General features: G+C 39.1%; 1 protein-coding gene across 1 annotated transcript in view; it reads left to right on the forward strand.

Annotated features, from left to right (window-relative positions):
• Positions 1–20,227, forward strand: part of rpgrip1 (RPGR interacting protein 1) — an 80,872-nt gene that overhangs the window by 12,187 nt on the left and 48,458 nt on the right. Inside the window, 6 exon segments of the mRNA XM_055182177.2 lie at positions 5,109–5,255; positions 5,350–5,423; positions 5,617–5,828; positions 6,519–6,625; positions 13,842–13,892; positions 13,970–14,149. Coding sequence (XP_055038152.2) covers positions 5,109–5,255; positions 5,350–5,423; positions 5,617–5,828; positions 6,519–6,625; positions 13,842–13,892; positions 13,970–14,149 — 771 coding nt within the window.

Raw genomic sequence — 20,227 nt, forward strand, 5'->3', positions numbered from 1 at the left:
GAAGCATTTCTGGGGTAGACCATTCCTCCTAACCCGAGATGGCCTTCATCCGACATCAGAAGGAAGTGCTATACTCACCAGAAATCTGATTAATATTCTTAATTCTGATATAGTATGACTATCCAGGGCCCAGGTCAGGAAACAGACGGATCAGCTTAACTGTCCGTCTGTTAGCTGGCATGATATGTCTAGATCACATATATCCCAGAACTTCGAGTCGATCTTACCAGAATATCAACACATTTCAACTGTATCTGTTCCCCGAACAAGCAAATACAGAGCACCGCGTGCCACATCACGTACAAATTTGACCAACATAAAATTAGAAAACAATACATTACAAGATGAACCTCGAATGTTAAAATTCGGCCTTCTTAACATTAGATCGCTTACCAATAAAGAACCTATTGTTAATGAAATAATTAATGACCAAAACTTAGATGCACTCTGTTTAACAGAAACCTGGCTTAAAGCAGACGACTACATTAGTTTAAACGAATCCACCCCACAAGACTATTATTATAAACACGAACCTAGGTTAAAGGGGAGAGGGGGTGGTGTAGCTACAATATACAACAAAATTTTTAAAGTAAACCAAAAATCTGAACTAAAATTTAAATCATTTGAACTAATGTTGTTAAATATGGAAATAACTGATCGTAACCACAAACAGCTCTCTTTTGCCTTAGCTACAATCTATAGACCTCCGGGCCACCATGCAGATTTCCTTAAAGAAATAGCAGATTTTCTGTCTGAGCTTGCAGTCACTGTAGATAAAGCTCTTATCGTTGGTGATTTTAATATTCATGTGGATAACCATAAAGATGCATTAGGACGTGCGTTTATGGATGTTCTAAATTCTCTCAATATTAGACAAAACGTGACAGGGCCAACGCATACTCGTAAGCACACATTAGACTTAATTCTGTCACTCGGGCTTAATATTAATGACATCAAAATATCACCTCAGAGTGATGCAGTTTCTGACCATTACCTTGTGTCATACACTGTACTTCTAGATAGGATCACTCAATCCACAACATGCTACAGATTAGCCAGAACAATAATTTCCACCACTAAAGATAGCTTTATTAGCACTCTTCCAGACCTGTCCCAAATTAAACATGCAGATAACTGTGATGATCTAGATATTGTAATAGAAAACCTAAACAATGTCTGTTCTAACACATTGGATGCCGTTGCTCCCATTCGAAAAAAGAGAATCAAAGAAAAGCCGCCAGCTCCATGGTATGATCATCACACCGCAGCTCTTAAAAAGGCAACTAGGAAAATGGAAAGAAATTATAGAAGCACAAAATTAGAAGTATGGCGTGCAGCATGGAAAGATAGTGTTAAACACTACAGACAGGCTATTAAAACCGCCAGATCTACCTATCTTAGCAAGCTTATAAATGAGAATCATAATAACCCTCGTTTCCTCTTTAGCACCGTTGCAAAACTGACTAGAAACAAAGAACAAACAGAAACCAATAGTAAACTCCAACACAATAGTAACGACTTCATGAACTTCTTTTCTAACAAAATTACGGCTATAAGGGAAAACATCGTAGCTACACAGGCAGCCACCACTCTACCCGTTAGTTCACTTAACACTAGACTACCACACGAACCTCTTGATTCATTTAAACCTACTACAATAGAAGAGCTCTCTAAACTAGTAACGTCATCCAAATCATCGTCCTGTATATTAGACCCCGTTCCCACAAAACTACTTAAAGAGGTATTTCCTGTAGTGTCAACCCCGGTTCTAAATATCTTTAACTCATCGCTAGAAATAGGATACGTTCCAACATCTTTCAAACTAGCAGTTATTAAACCTCTGATTAAAAAACCACAGCTTGATCAGGGAGAGCTTAATAACTTTAGACCAATCTCAAATCTCCCTTTTCTTTCGAAAATATTAGAAAAGGTAGTGGCAAGCCAGTTACGCACATTTTTGACAAATAATAGAACATATGAAAAGTTCCAATCAGGATTCAGGCCCCACCATAGCACAGAGACAGCGTTGCTTAGAGTTACAAATGACCTCCTATTAACATCCGATCGTGGTGAAATCTCAATTCTTATATTATTAGACCTTAGTGCAGCCTTTGACACAATAGATCATACAATCTTACTCAATAGACTAGAAAACTATGTTGATATCAGTGGTCAGGCGCTAGCATGGTTTAGGTCGTATCTAACCAATCGCTATCACTTTGTTTATGTAAACGAGGAAGAGTCATATCACTCCCTGGTTAAATACGGTGTACCGCAGGGATCGGTTTTAGGTCCTATCCTGTTCTCGTTATACATGTTACCTCTAGGAGACATTATCAGGAAACATAACATAAGTTTTCACTGCTATGCGGATGATACCCAGCTTTACATCTCGTCACATCCCAGCGAAACACACACGTTTTCTAAGCTAACAGACTGCCTTAGCGATGTTAGTGACTGGATGGCACATAACTTTCTTAAGCTGAACTCCAATAAGACAGAGATACTTATTATTGAACCGAATCGCTACAAACATAATATGTCAGATTACACGTTGCACATAGATGGCTGCACTGTGGTGCCATCTTCCACGGTAAGGAACTTAGGTGTGATGTTCGACAGCAACTTATCCTTCGATAGTCATATCGCCAACGTCTGCCGTACAGCTTTCTTCCACCTTAGAAATATCTCGAAAATACGCCATATACTGTCTACATCTGACGCAGAGAAGCTTATCCATGCTTTTATGACCTCTAGAATAGACTATTGTAACTCGCTACTCGGGGGATGCCATGCAAATCAAGTAAACAAGCTTCAGCTAGTTCAAAACGCTTCCGCAAGGGTACTTACTCGATCTAAAAAGTACGACCACATAAGCCCAATTCTGGCATCTTTACACTGGCTACCAGTTAAATATCGCATACAATTTAAAATATCACTACTCACCTACAAAGCTTTAAATGGCCTAGCACCCTCATACCTTAGAGAATTACTATCAGAATACAATCCATCACGCACACTACGGTCACAAAATTCTGGTCTCTTGATTATCCCTAGACTATCAAAAGTGTCTAAAAGTGGAAGGTCATTTTCCTACTTGGCCCCTAAGCTCTGGAATGATTTACCAACCGATGTCCGAGAATCAGACACAGTCGATAATTTTAAATCTAGACTTAAAACTTTTCTCTTCAACAAAGCATTCGCATAATTTGTCTAGTAAAAGTACTTAACTCGAAATAGTTATCTGTACGGAACAAAGCACTCGCGGTCATAAAACAGACCAACCAAATAAATAAATAAAAACCTTATCTTAACGTATAGTCGGATTGCGATTTTGGAACTTTCGTGTTCTTGTGAATAGTATGCCATACAAACCCGTTTGCCACTGAACCTGCATTAACGACGACAGTGGGGCATCCGGCCTTAGTCAAACGGGTTGGCACGTACGGTTGGGTTGGGCTTTTGGCGCTTTCTTTATATTGCGAATACTATGCCATACAGACCCGTTTGCCACTGAACCTGCATTAACGACGACAGTGGGGCTTCCAGCCTTAGTCAAACGGGTTGGCACGTATGGTTGGGTTGGGCTTTTTGGCGCTTTCTTTATATTGCGAATACTATGCCATACAGACCCGTTTGCCACTGAACCTGCATTAACGACGACAGTGGGGCTTCCAGCCTTAGTCAAACGGGTTGGCACGTATGGTCGGGTTGCGATTTTGGCGCTTTTTTGTGTCTTGTGAATAGTATGCCATACAGACCCGTTTGCCACTGAACCTGCATTAACGACGACAGTGGGGCCTCCAGCCTTAGTCAAACGGGTTGGCACGTATGGTCAGGTTGCGATGTTGGCGTTTTCTCATGATCTTGTAAATAGCATGCAATATAGACCCGTTTGCCACTGAACCTGCATTAACGACGACAGTGGGGCTACAGGCCTTAGTCAAACGGGTCGACCGGTTTCATTTTCTCTTTCTCTTAAAAATCAGAAGGTGACCCTTAGTTACCATATATACCGTCGCAGTGGGCCCCCAATTTGCAAAATCCTCAACTGTGGATAATATAATTATGCCGCAATAGTTAGTCTGTCTGAAACTAAGCTGATTAAACCACATCACTGTGTGACACTTGCATTACATGTGAACGGCCCCTACGCTAATATGATTTTGTTTTTCTCTCCCTGTCCTGTCCTCGACCCTGAGGACAATGGGACAAACAGACCCAGTTCCGGTAGATGTGAAAGTCGACTCACCTCTGATCTACTGGTCGTCCATCACTGTGATGCCCAGCTGATGCCTGACCAACGACCACCGGCAGAACCCGCTTAAACCCCGCTTAATCCCCGCTTAATCTCCTTATCCGTTTATATGTGTTTATATACATATATATCTCCCAAGGGTTTTTCCCTCCTAGGACTTTTTATTTTTTTTTCCTCGGCTCAACAACCCGGGGTTTTTGTTTTTTTTCTCCTAGGGGGTTTTTTACCCCGGGGAGGTAGCCTGCTTGGGCTTAATTTAGCTTCTTCTCCTAGACGTTACATTAGTAATACGCTCGTTCATAATGTCGAGTCATAGCCTCAGCAAATTTGACAGCTTATGCTATTGTGTATTATGTTGTGCTATCTGTCATTTTTCTGTGCTTTTACTGCTTCTATTAATGTAAAGCTGCTTTGAAACAATTGAGTATTGTGAAAAGCGCTATATAAATAAAATTGAATTGAATTGAATTGAATTATTCCGCCGGAATGAAAGTATGGTTCCTAGCCATATCAGCCTAGAAAATCACTTTTTTTTATTTTCCGTCAGTCTTAGTACACGATGTAACTACAGAAGAGTCAAGTTTTAAATGGGAAAAATATCGAAACTCTTTGGTCATTTTTGGGCGAGATGCTAATGGTCTAATTAGATTCAATGGTTTATGCTAAGCTATGCTAAAAGTGGTACCGCCAGAGAGATTGGCTGAATGGACTCCAAAACTGTAAAAATCAAATATTTAACTCTAGGGAAGCTGGAAAATGAGCATATTTTCAAAAACAAATTGTGTGTCCCTTTAAGCTGATCTTTTCTTAGGACATTTTGTTCATTTCTGGCTTGTATTGTCCAAAACAGGAACAAAAATCTTTAAAAGAGAGTCAGGGAGCATTGCTTGGAAAGGTGGAGGAACTTACAGAACAGTTGAAACAGGAGAGGCAAAGAGTGTTAACACTGGAAAGCCACCTCAATACTGCTACACTTTCATTGCAAACTTTGAAAGAGGTACTGCTCATGTTCAGTTATTACTGTTGCAACTCTCCAGTGTTTCCGTTTGCCATCTTATACTAAAATTTGTCATCTTATACTAACATCTCAGCTTCAGGAGAGGGTTTTAGACCTGGAGGAAGAAAGGGACCTATTGAAGAAGAGCTATGATTCACTTCTGGAGAGGTTAGTATTTCACTGGTTGAGGATGTTGAGGATGAGAAGTTGAGGATGTAGGATGCTAAAATTTTGTCAAAATTTAAGAGACTTGGGTTGTAAGCTTGTCTTGTAAGCATTGTAACCATTGTGCAAATGAAAACACTGCATGATTTCTGTAATTTAAGGCATGCACACTTTATTGCATCTGTTTCCAACTTAGCACAATGTCTAATCAGAACCATCAACAACCACATGATGATAATGAGAGAATAATAAGGTGATCATCAAGAGAGGACTGGTGGACAGAGGATAAAGAAAGACTTGAAGGAAGACTGCAAGAAGAGAGGACAGATACAAAAATGCTGAAAAAGGATAAAGAAAAACTGGAACAAGAGAATGAAGAACATCTAAAGGAAAAGGAACGAGACAGAGGTATAGTTTTGCAGTAGTTTTGAATCTTGGTATAAAGAACCACCAAAAGAAAACTACCCAATTACTGACATGTACCTACCACACTAACAAGACATCTGGAAAAAATGTAGCCTCTGTACACAGTTTTTCTTTTCAACAAATTATATCCTTTCTTTTTATTGCAATCTACACTTTAATTACATTCAAAACAAAACATACATTTAGTTATAAAATATTTCAGCAGGAAATTTACTTTTGTTTCCAGAATGTTCTCAAACAATATGTTAGAAATGATAATGCTAATAGCAAAAGCAAACACTGAACTCTTCGTAAGTTTAAAGGCAAAATTGTTGGGAGAATATTGATTAAACGCTATACTAACATTATTGCAAAAACTTTTAAGGCACTTTTACATGTTGTCCTCTGTTAGCTGCATCACTTAAAATATATTTTTTAGAGAACATTCTAGGAAAAAAATAAAACTTCCTGTTGAAAACATTGTTACAACTCTCCATGTTCTCTAGAGATTTTTTACAAGTAAACAGCTGTGATGTAATGTATCCTATTTATTTAAGTTGTTGATGTATATATTTGACTTTTCTACTCTGTATTCACTGTAAATCTGCTTTGCTACAATGCAAAATTGTGAAAAGTGCTATAAGAAATTAATTTCAGTTGAACTGGAATTTATATAATATATGTGTTCTATAGATGTGGTTATGTCCTACAGACACAAACATGACTGCTTGGAACGAGAGGTCCTACAATACAGACAAGAAGTCACAACTTTACAAGAGAAACTGGACTCTATTACAAAAGTAATATTTTCTGTTTTATGCACACATGATTTACTTATTTAAGAGAAACTGCCCTCATAGCAAGCCACCATTAAATCAATAAAAAAATGTTAATCCATCAATGTTAATTGCAAAGAATAAATAGAATTAAACACAAACGTACAAAGGAGGACTAGGACCAAGCTAAAATAAAAAATAAAACCATCTCGAGATTAAAGTCATTAAAATGCGAGAATAAAGTCATTATTTAACAAGAATAAAGTCGTTATTTAACAAGAATAAAGATGTAATATTTTGATAATAATGTCATATATTTACATTAACGTGTTTGGAGTGATGTGAACGATTTCCAACGCCGATACCAAATTATACCTGTCTTATTAATAAATCAATATGAGGGAGATGCGCTTAGAAAGGCAATTTAAGGAATCTCCCTCATATAAAAGGCAATATGGGGGGAGATCATGTGAATGAACAAAATTCGGTGCAAACCTTAATAAAACAGGCATGCAGTGAACAGAATATCGTGATGAATAATGGGTTTTGTTAATTGGGTAGGGTAAAGTACGCACATGGAGGTGCACCTAAATGAAAGTTAGGGTTAGGGTTAGGGCGGGCTAGTGAACACATGAGGAACCGTCACCACAGGTAAATAAACAAACACATATCCCACACACAACCATCAATCACCCAGAAGTCATGACAGTAGCCCCCCCCCAAGACCGGCACCAGACGGACCGGGAGACTCACCCTGATCCCCGACGGAGGTCCTCGATCAGACCAGGATCCAGTATATCCCGAGCCGGAACCCAGTACCTCTCATCTGGGCCGTATCCTTCCCAATCCACTAGATACTGAAAACCTCTGCCCCTGCGGCGAGAGTCTAGTAACCTCTTAACTGTATAGACAGGGGCACCATCCACTAGACGAGGGGCGGGGGGTTTAGGTGCAGAGATGGGAGGATTATTATGAGCAAATATCACAGGTTTAACCTTGGATACATGAAAAACAGGGTGAACCCGACCAAGAGAAAGGGGTAACTTAAGCTTTACCATCACCGGATTAATGACCTTAGAAATACTGTATGGCCCAATGAATCGCGGAGCCAGCTTACGAGAAGGCTCACGGAGAGACAGATCCTTGGTAAAAAGCCATACCTTTTGACCACAAACGTAACGGGGTGGAGGTCGCCGATGACGGTCAGCCGCAGCTTTGGTTCGTCTGGAATTAGATAATAAAAGAGATTTAGCTCTCCTCCAAGTGCATTTGCACCTGCGTACGAAAGCTTACGCAGATGGAATCGCTGCCTCGGGCTCCTGTGATGGAAAAAGGGGAGGTTGATAACCGATGGATAGTTCAAGCGGGGACATATTAGTAGACGCAACGGGAAGAGAATTATGAGAATACTTAACCCACGGAAGCTGCTCGCACCAGGAATTTGGATATTGTGACGACAGACAGCGAAGCGTTCGACCGAGATCCTGATTAGCCCGTTCACATTGCCCATTGGTCTGCGGGTGATAACCAGAAGACAAGCTGGCCGTGGCACCAATCTGTCTACAAAACTCCTGCCAAGAACGAGAGACGAACTGAGGACCCCTATCTGACAGACTTCTCGAACAGACGGGAGAGAGCGTCAGGTTTCGTATTCTTTGAGCCAGACCGGTACGAGAGGGTGAAGTTAAAACGATCAAAGAAAAGTGCCCAACGAGCCTGTCTAGATGTTAGTCTTCTGGTCCGTCCAGACCAGAAAGGGTTTACGAGGTTCCCTCCAACCAGTGACGCCACTCACCCAATGGGAGTAATTTCGCTCTGCTGGGTTTAACCGCCGGGACTCCCGAGAGATCGACAGCCGGAACCTGAGAAACAGAACAAGAGACAGGAGAAGGAGCAGGACCAAGACAAGAAACATAACACGAAGACTTCCACGACAACACAACATTGTTCTGCCAATCAACGTGAGGATTATGTTTGGATAGCCAGTCATGACCTAAAATGACTGGCGACTGTGAATCCTCTAACAGGAAAAATTCAATCTCCCCACAATGATTGCCAGAAACAAACAAACTCACAGGGGGTGTCCGATGCGTGATCACAGCCATATGCTGACCCTTCAATGTCCAAGCAGAAAGAGGAGAGGAAAGAGGGATAAATGGAATACCCCAGGACTTGGCCAACCCAGCATCCAAGAGGCAAGCCTCCGCACCGGAATCCAACAGCGCCTGCGAATGGAAAGAATGGTTATGATTTATTATGAGAGGTAAAGTGGTGCTGCTTACGGGAGATTTAAATGACGATACGCCCACCGAAACTCCCAAACTCATCGGCGGGCGGAACCCTTTTACCGGACATGTAGCCGCCATGTGCCCTGACTTTCCACAATAAAGACACAGACCATTAGACAGGCGACGATTTCTCTCACCAGCAGTGATGCGGAACTTGCCAAGTTGCATGGGTTCCTCGGTGGGCATAACTGAAGCAGACTCCTCTGGTTCTGATGACAGATGACGAAAAGACCAGCGAAGATCTCTTTGGCGGTGGCGGGTCTCAACCCTCAAAGGCAGGTCAATGGCAGCCTCCAGTGACGTGGGTGGCTCCCGAACCGCAACCTCGTCTTGAATGGCAGGTGTAAGACCATCGAGAAATTGAGCTCTCAGTGCGGCATCGTTCCAGTTGCAACTAATGGCAAGCGTCTTAAACTTAATAGCATAGTCAGTAACAGAGGCATTACGCTGCCGTAATCTCACCAGTTCCGCCGCAGCCATGTCTCCCTTGAGTGAACGATCAAATAGGCTCAACATCTCCTCCTCAAGAGCCTCAAACGAAGTCGTAAATGGAGCCTTGGCCCCCCCATGCAGCCATTCCCCACTCTCTAGCTCTCCCGGTGAGTAACGTCAGGACATAAGCCACCTTGGAAGTAGATGATGCAAAGCGACGAGGCTGGAGAGCAAAGACGAGAGAGCACTGCTGCAGAAAGGCCCGGCAGGTGTTGGGATCGCCGTCAAAGGTAGGAGGTGTCGCCGTGTGTGGCTCCCGCTAACACACATTATATATATATATATATATATATATATATATATATATATATATATATATATATATATATATATATATATATATATATATATATATATATATATTAGGGCTGTCAATAGATTAAAAAAATTAATCTAGATTAATCGCATGATTTCATGAGTTAACTGCGATTAATCGCAAATTAATCGCACATTTTTATCCATTCTAAATTTACCCTAATTTAACACTTTTCAGGTTTTTAATATTCTAATCATATATACATATATAGATGCTTTATGCAAATGTATGTTAACAACAGCCTGTTTACATTTTAACAGAATCCCCAGCCATTGTTTTGTATATGAATTTTCCTTTCAGAAGATTTTTCTTTCTCCATTTTTGTTTGCTGCTGCATCATTTGTGACCTGTGCTGGCAAGTTGAGTCGGAATTAGCAAATTTAAAAAAAAATAGTTGTTCATATTTTGACATTCTCTATTAAAACATAGAACAATGCATGATTTGTTGAAATATAACAAAATATGACAGAACTACACGTGTTTGAAGTTGAAAGAGTCAAATTACCACAAAAATTTCCACATCCATACATTATATTACCACATCAATACCTTAAAATCACTGGTAAAACTAATAGATTTAGCACACACAAAGCAAAAACATCATCAATGTATGTTCAACTTTTTTTCCTTTTGTTTGATTGACATTGAGACAGACTGCTTAAAATCTAAGTGATCTAATATAATGTTACACATCAGATAGTTTTACCCAACAGTTAACCAAACATTTACTTAAAACATAACAGATTATAGAGCCTACCTGCGTGAATTCTTATCAAAACAGATATTTGTAAAACTGTAATTTTGTGTAGATGTCTATATATCCGGGTCGCGCACTCGCGCGTCTGTGTTCACGCGCTTCAGATATCAGTCAGTCAGCGTGAGGGGATCGCTTTTGAGTCTTGTCGCTCTTAATAACTCTTTAACATTAATCAGGTACGGAACTTTATCTCTCTTAATGACTCTTTTAACATCAAGCAAGTCCTGCAGTCTATTTTCTAAGTCATGCATAAAAGCGAAACCAAAATGAATTGAGACGCATTTTTGTATTAGATTAAGCATTAGGAGGACGGTAACGTTACACCTCTCAGACGTATAAATAAAGATCATATCAGATGTCCAACGAGCATTTCGAGCATTGGATTTGGTAGACGATTTGCTTAATGTTCTTATTTCTATGAAAACTTTCGACTCATTTAGACAGGTTCACATTTGTCTGCGTCTCTGTTCATTCAACTATGGGCTGGACCAAGGGTTAAACAGAAATTGCGCGTTGCGTTAATCTCCGTTAATAAAATTAGTGGCGTTAAAATGAATTTGCGTTAACGCGTTATTAACGCGTTAACTTTGACAGCCCTAATATATATATATATATATATATATATATATATATATATATACATAATTTTTCTGTTATAAATTCCCAAGTACACCTTATCATGGTTTTACTACAGGGAGAGTTACATTCCTGTTGAACATTCCTACAAGGCTCATTATGTGGCTCATTATGCGGCTCATTATGCAACTGTTTTGTTCCTCAGCAGTCAATCACTGATTATTCAGGAGCTTTCACGCCTCCACGCATACTGCCTTTCCCAAGCAAATGTGTCTTAGAAATTGTAAATCAATATATTGTTTCATGTGAATGAGCAGGCCAGATGATTTTCACATCATTTTGAAGAAAAAACTCTAGACTACTAGATCCTGTTTTGGAAAGTCTTGGGAAAACATGTTTAGAATAAGTTTTGTGGGCTTGTATCAGTGACTTAAAAATTTAGCTTTTTCAAAAACCACGCATAAACATTTTTCTCTCAAAAATACAAACATGTACATACATGTTGATCATATAATATTGTAGCCCAGTTTGTGCTGAACTCAGCGTTATGAGACTTTTGCCATATATATGTTTTTAAGCAACTGAAAAAAGCACAAATGTCAGTGCATGTCAAAACTTCCCCAGGTCCATAAAAACCCCTTAGACCCCAGAGGGTTAATAGTCCAGTTCTGATCTTGAATGGAGCGCCACCCCCGCTCACAGCCGATGACAACCAGCACAATCACCACACGCAACAGAGGGTATGAATCACGCTCGACTGAAGGTGGGTGAAAGGCGGAGATGGAAGATGTTAAATCCAATATGAACATAGACTGGAGATATATCGACTGCAGATGCAGATGTAGCCGATGAAACCCGGAAGCAGCTGGTGTACCGCCTAATAACGAAGCTAACCAGCTGTACCGAGAAACAATCAGAGTTCAATAGAGTTCAAGTTCATATAATCCACAATGTTCAAAACCTGGAGATATCCACTCACGGATGAAGGTGTTAGCCGATGAAACCCGGAAGCAGCTGGTGTACGCCTAATAACGAAGCGAACCAGCTGTACCAGGAAACAGTCAGCGTTCAATAAAGTTCATAAATCCACAGGCGAGTGAACTCCGGGCAAAGACGAGCCTCCGGATGCCGAAACCCAAACCTGGGGTAAACTAGAGAGAAAGCACAGAAACTTCTGACAGGACAAGGCAAGGCAGCAAAACAATGAGCGCGCAACGAGAGACAAAACGGCGTGCAATAGAAAGGGAAATGTAAACAAGACACCACCAGTGAACAAATACCGTAATGAGCGGGCGGGCTAGTGAACACATGAGGAACCATCACCACAGGTAAATAAACAAACACATATCCCACACACAACCATCGATCACCCAGAAGTCATGACAGCAACGAGTAGGCTACGTTTCACTTTAGGCGTGTTCTTATGAAAGCAACAATATAAAAGCTTTACGTTATGTGCAGACCCTTATAAAACCCTGAAAGACAACATGTGAATGTGGCTTAATGCATCTACACAGTAATATTAAAACAGCAAACATATTATTAATAAAAACATTCTGTGTACAGCAAGCAGAAGATCCCAGAATAAGAACACAAACCGCTAAAGGACACGTTTGTTTCCTTCAATGAATAGAGTACATTCTGGGCTTTTCTGCTTGACTGTACATGCTTATTAATATATTGTGTGTAGTAAATTAGTCTTAATGCAGTAAACAACGTAAAGAATAAGCCTAAACTGAATATATGGACTTCATTTTCAAAATTTTAGGACTTTATTCTCGTTAAATAATGACTTTATTCTTGTTAAATAACAACTTTATTCTCGTTAAATAACAACTTATTCTCGTTAAATAACAACTTTATTCTCGTTAAATAACAACTTATTCTTGTTAAATAACAACTTTATTCTCGTTAAATAACGACTTTATTCTGAAATAATATTTATTCTGATTCTTTTCTCATTAAATAATTACTTTATTCTCGCATTTTAATGACTTTAATCTCAAGATGGTTTTATTTTTTTTATTTTAGCTTGGCCCTAATCCTCCTTCGTACAAACACCATTACCATTTACTCTTTTATAAACCAGTTTATTTCTTTCATACATTTACAAAACCTCTTAATCTGTCTCAAGATTAAATTTATTGCTTTTGTGTATTGTGATGTGTATTGTGTATTGTGATGTGTAAACTATAAACAATGAGATTGAGTTGTTTATGGTTGGTATAAATAGTTGTGCTTATCAAATATATGAGTACCAGATATATGAGTAAAACAAACTCATAACTTTACTGACACAATAAGACAACACCCCTCATACAAACCTCAACAATGGTGATCATTAATAAAATTTAGATAAACAGATCAACCGCTTTGCATACTGTGAGTCATGAATGAGTTTTGTACTACTGTACCCACCTCTAGAAGCACAGACAATATTTACACAGTAATAACACAATACACTCATGTGATTTAATCAGTGATTTAATAAACTTTACAACAATAACACCATTACCTGATCCCATTGTTTCTAAGTCTCTTTTGCCATAACAGTTATATTTTAACACAGTATTACAATGGTTGAAGAAAATTAAATGCCTAAACTAATGCAAACACTAATCACCATGATGTTGTTTTTAAATCTTTAGACATTTTTTCATTAATTGTACATGCAAAAGTGATGTTTAGTGATGTCAGTAATATTAACTATTAAGTCAGTACATCAACATTGATTCAATAGTTTCTTGCGATCAAGATCGGCTCAGATGTACAATCCAGTTCAAGTTCTTTTCTTCTTTTTTTGACTATCAGGAGTTTGAAATGAGTGTAGAAGATCTGAGTGAAACTCTACTGCAGATTAAGGTAAGGTAATTTATTTTAAACAAAACAGATTTTTAAGTATTTTTTTATTCCATCTCTATTATTGTAATACCTCTTAGGTCTTTAGAATGCAGAACGACACTCAAGGTGTTATGCACTTCTTGAGAACTGATAGGAGGTTAGAAGATTCATCTGAGGATTTGACTGCCATACAGGCATCATATGCAGAGACAGTTCTAGAACTCCAGAAGACCAGAGAATTATTATTACTGCAACATCGCATTAATGTAGACCTTCAGGTAACTATTATACTAACTTTTATACTATTATATATGTCATTCAAAAGTTTAGGACCACTTATTGTTTATCTTTTTCCCACATTTTAGAAAAATAGTAAACTCATAAAAACTACAGAAAAACATTTAATAATACAGTGGGGAAAATACGTATTTGACACATCAGAATTTTTATCAGTAAGGGAATTTCTAAGTGGGCTATTGACACAAAATGTCCACCAGATGTAGCCATCAAGCCAAATATTGAATTCATACAAAGAAATCGGAACATTTGGGTATACAAGTTGAGTCATAATAAATTCATGTATAATAAACTGGTCATGTATTGACCAGTCGTCTGGTCTGGTTCCTTGGAGGTCCACCGCCGTGCTCGATTCGGGGCTTGGAACGGACGCCACGCTAGATTATTTCTCTGGGGTAGTCGCTACCGTGTGTGACCCCATTTCCCTGAGATGGTGGGAGTCGACTCCCAGGATAAACGGATACTCGTCGGTTCCCAGGAGAGTCAGGTCATCTGGGACGGTCCCCGAGATGGCCGCTCCGGTTTTTCCGGCTTTGTTCCAGCTTCCTGCCCTGCCGGGTTTGCCCCGGCTCCCTGCCCTGCTGGTTTTGCCCTGCCTTCCTGCCCTGTCGGCTACACTCCGGCTTCCTGCCGGCTTCGCCCTGGCTTCCGCCGGTTCCGCTGTGGTCTCCAAGCCCTCCGGCCCTCCCCCCAGACTCACCCTCCCAGACTTTTATATTTATGTTTGGGTTGTCGTGTCTGGAAGCCACTCTTTAGGGGGAGGGTAATGTCACGGTTAGTCCGTGTCATGTTTTGTGTCTGTTCCGATTACCATCACCTGGACACTTACTCACTGATTCCTTACCTAGTTTCACCTGATTTATTTATACCTCTGTCTCTGCCATACTCACTGCCAGATCATTGTCATTACTTCCCTGTCTGTTCCTGTGTCATGTATTGAATGTTCCTGTTTGACTTACCTGCTCGTTGTATGCTACTCGTGTTTTGTTTCCTGTTTTATAAACATATGTTATCCTTTTCGTGTGAACTCTGCGTTTGCGTCCTGACTCCTGTATCCAGTCGTGACAGAGGCATCTAGAAGCTATAATCACCAACAAAGGCTTTTCTACAAAGTATTAAATAAAGTGTGTTCAATAGTTATTCCCTGTGTCATTTCACTTTATTTGTTATGACTCAACTTGTATACTTAAATGTTCTGATTTCTTTCTATGAATTCAATATTTGGCTTGATGACTACATCTGGTGGAAATTTTGTGTCAATAGCCCACTTAAAAAATCCCCTTACTGATAAAAATGCTGATGTGTCAAATACTAATTTTCCCCGCTGTAAGTACAGGAATTATGTTGTTACTAAAGGCATCCAAAATAAATAAAAACTGTTAAAATCTAATGGGTCATTCTGTGTCAACTCAACAGACATATCAGCTTAAATTTTGTATATGATTATTGTTTTTCTGGAGAAATGCTGATATTAAGAAAGGCAAAATATTAAATGCATGAATTAATTTTTACTGAGTAATCCACTAATTTGTAGAGGTTTGCAGAAAAATGAACTGTAACTCAACGAATACTTGTCATAGAAGCAAAATATAAATGTCTACACATGCTTGGAATGTCTGCTTTTAAATGATGTCTGCTTTATCCTGTAACCTGTTTATCTGTAATAAGATGAGATCGCCACACCCCCGCGCCATTGAAGTGAACGAGCAAAGACATCCACATGCATAACTCGTGCCTCCTGCAGTCAATGGATACGCAATCCACAATCCAGTCTCTCCATTCCTTGCTGTTTCATCCGAATGCACAAAACATGACATCTAAATCCTTATTTACTTGCGTATGTGTGTCACTATCTCCAGACACGAGTGTTTTCTTTGTCCTTCTGTCAAACAGTACAGACGACGCAACGGGCACGCACATACACAAACACTCGAGTCAGGAAATTCGACGCGCTTTTTGGTATTCTTATAAAATACGCGATTGCAAACAGTACAATCTTTATTTAGTTGCGTCTAAAGGTATATCTCCGCACAGCAAGTTTATTAAACACAGGATCACTCGCATGTGCACACGTACTGCTTTCATGATCAACACGTGAGGGAGTAACTTAATGGCGGCTGCTGTAAACAAACATTGATAAGTTGATCACGCTTGTCCATTGTTGTGTTTCTAATATAATGATTACAAAAACACAAATAAGAGTCCAGACAACAATAGACAACGATCTTCTTTTGAGCTTTTTACTGCGCAAAAGTAAAACTCTCGCTGGCCAACCAAACAATAACCCTGTGTTCATTTTTACGATGGCCAAACAGTACTTTTACTTGTGAAATTAATAGAAAATATTTCAATAGAATGTGTGTGTGTGTGTGTGTGTGTGTGTGTGTGTATTTACATTCTATTGAACATTTTTTTTTATAAATTTACTCCCATGGCTGAAAGAAAATTACTTTTAAAGAGAACCAAAGGTTTTAATACAAAAAAAAAAACAATTTCAATACTAATACGTTTTTATTACCAAATTTTTTTCTTCACTTTATTTATAGAGTTTCCACAAATTACAAAATATGAAACACCCCCACCCCACCCAAGAAATAAAGAAAAAAGAGGGACTTGTGCCAACCAAAACAATTGCTTAAACAACAAACAAAACACGTATTACAGAAGCAGTCACACATTACAGAAGAATGTAACAATTAGCTATCTACAGGGTGCAGGGAGTATATGTTTCCATATATTTGAGGAGAGAACCCCAAATTTTATAAAAGTTCTTGATAGAACCCCTCAATGAATATCTAATTCTTTCCAGTTTAACAAAGTGAAAAACGTCGTTAATCCACAAGGAATGAGTAGGTGCAGCAGATGCAGGAGAGACACAAAAGCCGCAAAATCTGCATTGTACCTTGAGCATTGCACCGGCAAGGGAAGTATACCAAACAGGTTTAATTTCTGTACCAATTACTTGAGACATTGTTGCAAATATTTCGGACCAGTATCCATTCAGAGTTGGGCAGAGCCAAAACATATGTGCCAGGGTTGCAGGAGTCTGGTAAACCTGGTCACAGTCAAATAGGATCAACATTCCGGTCAATTTTGGAAAGTTTGACCTTAGTCCAATGAATACGATGAAGTATTAACCAATATTGAAAAACTCTGAGATTGGCAGCCCAGTAGTAGTTTCTAAAGTTGGGTAAGCCCATACCGCCCAAAGATTTTGGCCGCTGAAGAAGCGTTTTATTAATCCTAGCAGTCTTTTTATTCCAAATAAACTCTGAAACTAACCTATCTAGTTTTTGAAAAAAGGATTGGGAAAGAAAAATGGGAATATACTGGAACAAATACATAAACTTTGGAAGGGTATTCATTTTTACAGAGTTAATTCTGCCAGGTAGGGACAGGGGGAGGACAGACCATCGCTCAAAGTCCTTCTGTATCTGGAGCAGTAAATTATCAAAATTAAATTTTAAAAGGTAAACACAATAGTTAATTGTTTCAAAGCAGCTTTACATTAATAGAAGCAGTGAAAAGCACAGAAAATCGACAGATAGCACAACATAATACACGATAGCATAAGCAGATAAATTTGCTGCGACTATGACTCAACATTATAAGCGAGCGTATTACTAATGTAACGTCTAGAAGAGGAAGCTAAGTTAAGCCCAAGAAGGCTGCCTCCCCGGGTTAAAAAACCCCGAGGAGAAAAAACTCCCGGGCTTTTTAGCCAGGGAAATAAAAAAAAGTCCTAGGAGGAAAAAACCCTTGGGAGATATATATGTATATACACACATATAAACGGATAAGGAGATTAAGCGGAGATTAAGCTGGTTCTGTCGGTGATCGTTGGTCAGGCATCAGCTGGGCATCACATTGAAGGACGACCAGTAGATCAGAGGTTTGACGACCTTCACATTTACCGGAACTGGGTCTGTTTGTCTCATTGTCCTTGTGGTCGAGGACGAGACAGGGAGAGAAAAACAAAATTATATTAGCGTAGGGGCCGTTCACATGTAATGCAAGTATCACACAGTGATGTGGTTTAAATCAGCTTAGTTTCAGACAGACTAACTATTGTGGCATAATTATGTTATCCGCAGTTGAGGATTTTGCAAATTGGGGGCCCAATGCAAAGGTATGTATGGTAACTAAGGGTCACCTTCCAAACTTTAAGAGAAAATGAAACCTGTCGACCCATTTGACTAATGCTTGAAGCCCCACTGTCGTCGTTAATGCAGGTTCAGTGGCAAACGGGTCTATGTTGCATAATATTCACAAGACCACGAGAAAACGTCAACATCGCAACCCGACCATACGTGCCAACCCGTTTGACTAAGGCCAGAGGCCCCACTGTCGTAGTTAATGCAGGTTCAGTGGCAAACGGTGGCAAACTGTTTAAGGGCAATTCATAAAGAAGAATATCATCTGCATATAATGATACCTTTTGTTCAATACCTAGTCTAGTAACACCTTATTAATGGGTCAGATTTTAAAGCGGTGGAGAGAGGCTCGATGGCAATAGCAAAAAGGAGTGGACTTAGTGGGCATCCTTGACGCGTGGAACTGTAAAGATTAAAGAATTCTGAGCAAGTATTATTTGTCCTAACTGAACCCTGGGGGGTGGGGTAGAATACAAAAGTTTAACCCATGAAATAAAATTTTCCCCAAAACCAAATTTCTTTAGTGTGTAGAAAAGGTATCCCCATTCTATCCGATCAAATGCCTTTTCAGCATCTAATGATAGGACAGCTTCTGGGATAGAATGGGAAGACGAATTATAAATAACATTACATAATCGCCTGATATTAAAAAATGAGTGCCTACCCTTAATAAACCCTGTCTGGTCTGATGATATTATTGAAGGTAAAACAGATTCTAGACGTACCGCCAATAATTTTGTTAAAAGTTTAAAGTCAACATTGAGCAAACTAATAGGACGGTAGGAAGAGCAGTCCAAAGGATCTTTATCTCTTTTTAAGATCAAGAAAATCGATGCTTGATTAAGTGTTTGTGGGAGCTTGGATGACTTAAATGATTCATTGTACATATCTATTAATAGAGGGCCCAATTTGTTCAAAAACTTCTTATAAAATTCAACTGGGTACCCATCTGGCCCAGGACATTTGCCACCCTGCATAGAGGAAGCAGCATTGGTAAGTTCCTCCATAGTAATAGGTGATTCCAGATGGTCAACCAAATTAGAATCAACTGTAGGGACACTAAGGGAACAAAAAAAATTGTCAAAATCAGAGAGGTTGGCAGTTTGCTCAGATGCATAAAGACAAGTATAATAATCTCTAAAATGATTATTAATTAATATGGGATCTGTCGTTATACCTGAAGATGTTTTAATCTGGGGCATAAGATGGGAGGATGTTTCCTGCCGCAATTGGAGAGCTAGCAACCTACCTGCTTTATCACCCTCTTCATAATACCTAGATCTAGTTCTGAACAGTAAATTTTCCACGTAACTTGTTGAAAGAATATCAAACTCAGCCTGTAATAATTGACGTTCCTTATAAATGTCTGAAGATGGTGTCACAGCATATATATTATTTAATTGAGTTATTTTCTGTGTTATGTCAGAGCACTTCTTTTTATTTAAGCTTACTTTATGGAAAGTATGTGAAATAATTTCCCCCCTAAGAAACGCTTTCAGAGCCTCCCAAAAAAGAGATGCAAATATCTCAGGACTGCTATGTGTGAATATAAAAAAAATCTATTTGATTACAGATAAATTCCACAAATCTGTGATCTGATAACATATAGGTATTGAATCGCCACAATGGGTGTGTGCCATCGAGCCCCTCAAAGTAAACATTCATGGTAACTGGTGCATGGTCCAATATTACAATAGCCTTATACTCACATGATTCCACTGACGGAATAAGTCTGTTATATATTAAAAAATAATCAATACGTGTGAATGTGTGATGAACATGTGAAAAGAAAGAAAATGCTTTACTACGCGGATTTAAAAAACGCCAAGGGTCAGAAACAGCCAATTCCTCCATACAAGACTGAATAACGCGAGCAGATTTTGAGGGAGAATTATGTTTGAGAGA

The sequence above is a fragment of the Misgurnus anguillicaudatus genome, chromosome 25 (assembly GCF_027580225.2).
Source record: "Misgurnus anguillicaudatus chromosome 25, ASM2758022v2, whole genome shotgun sequence".
Classification (NCBI taxonomy): Eukaryota; Metazoa; Chordata; class Actinopteri; order Cypriniformes; family Cobitidae; genus Misgurnus; species Misgurnus anguillicaudatus.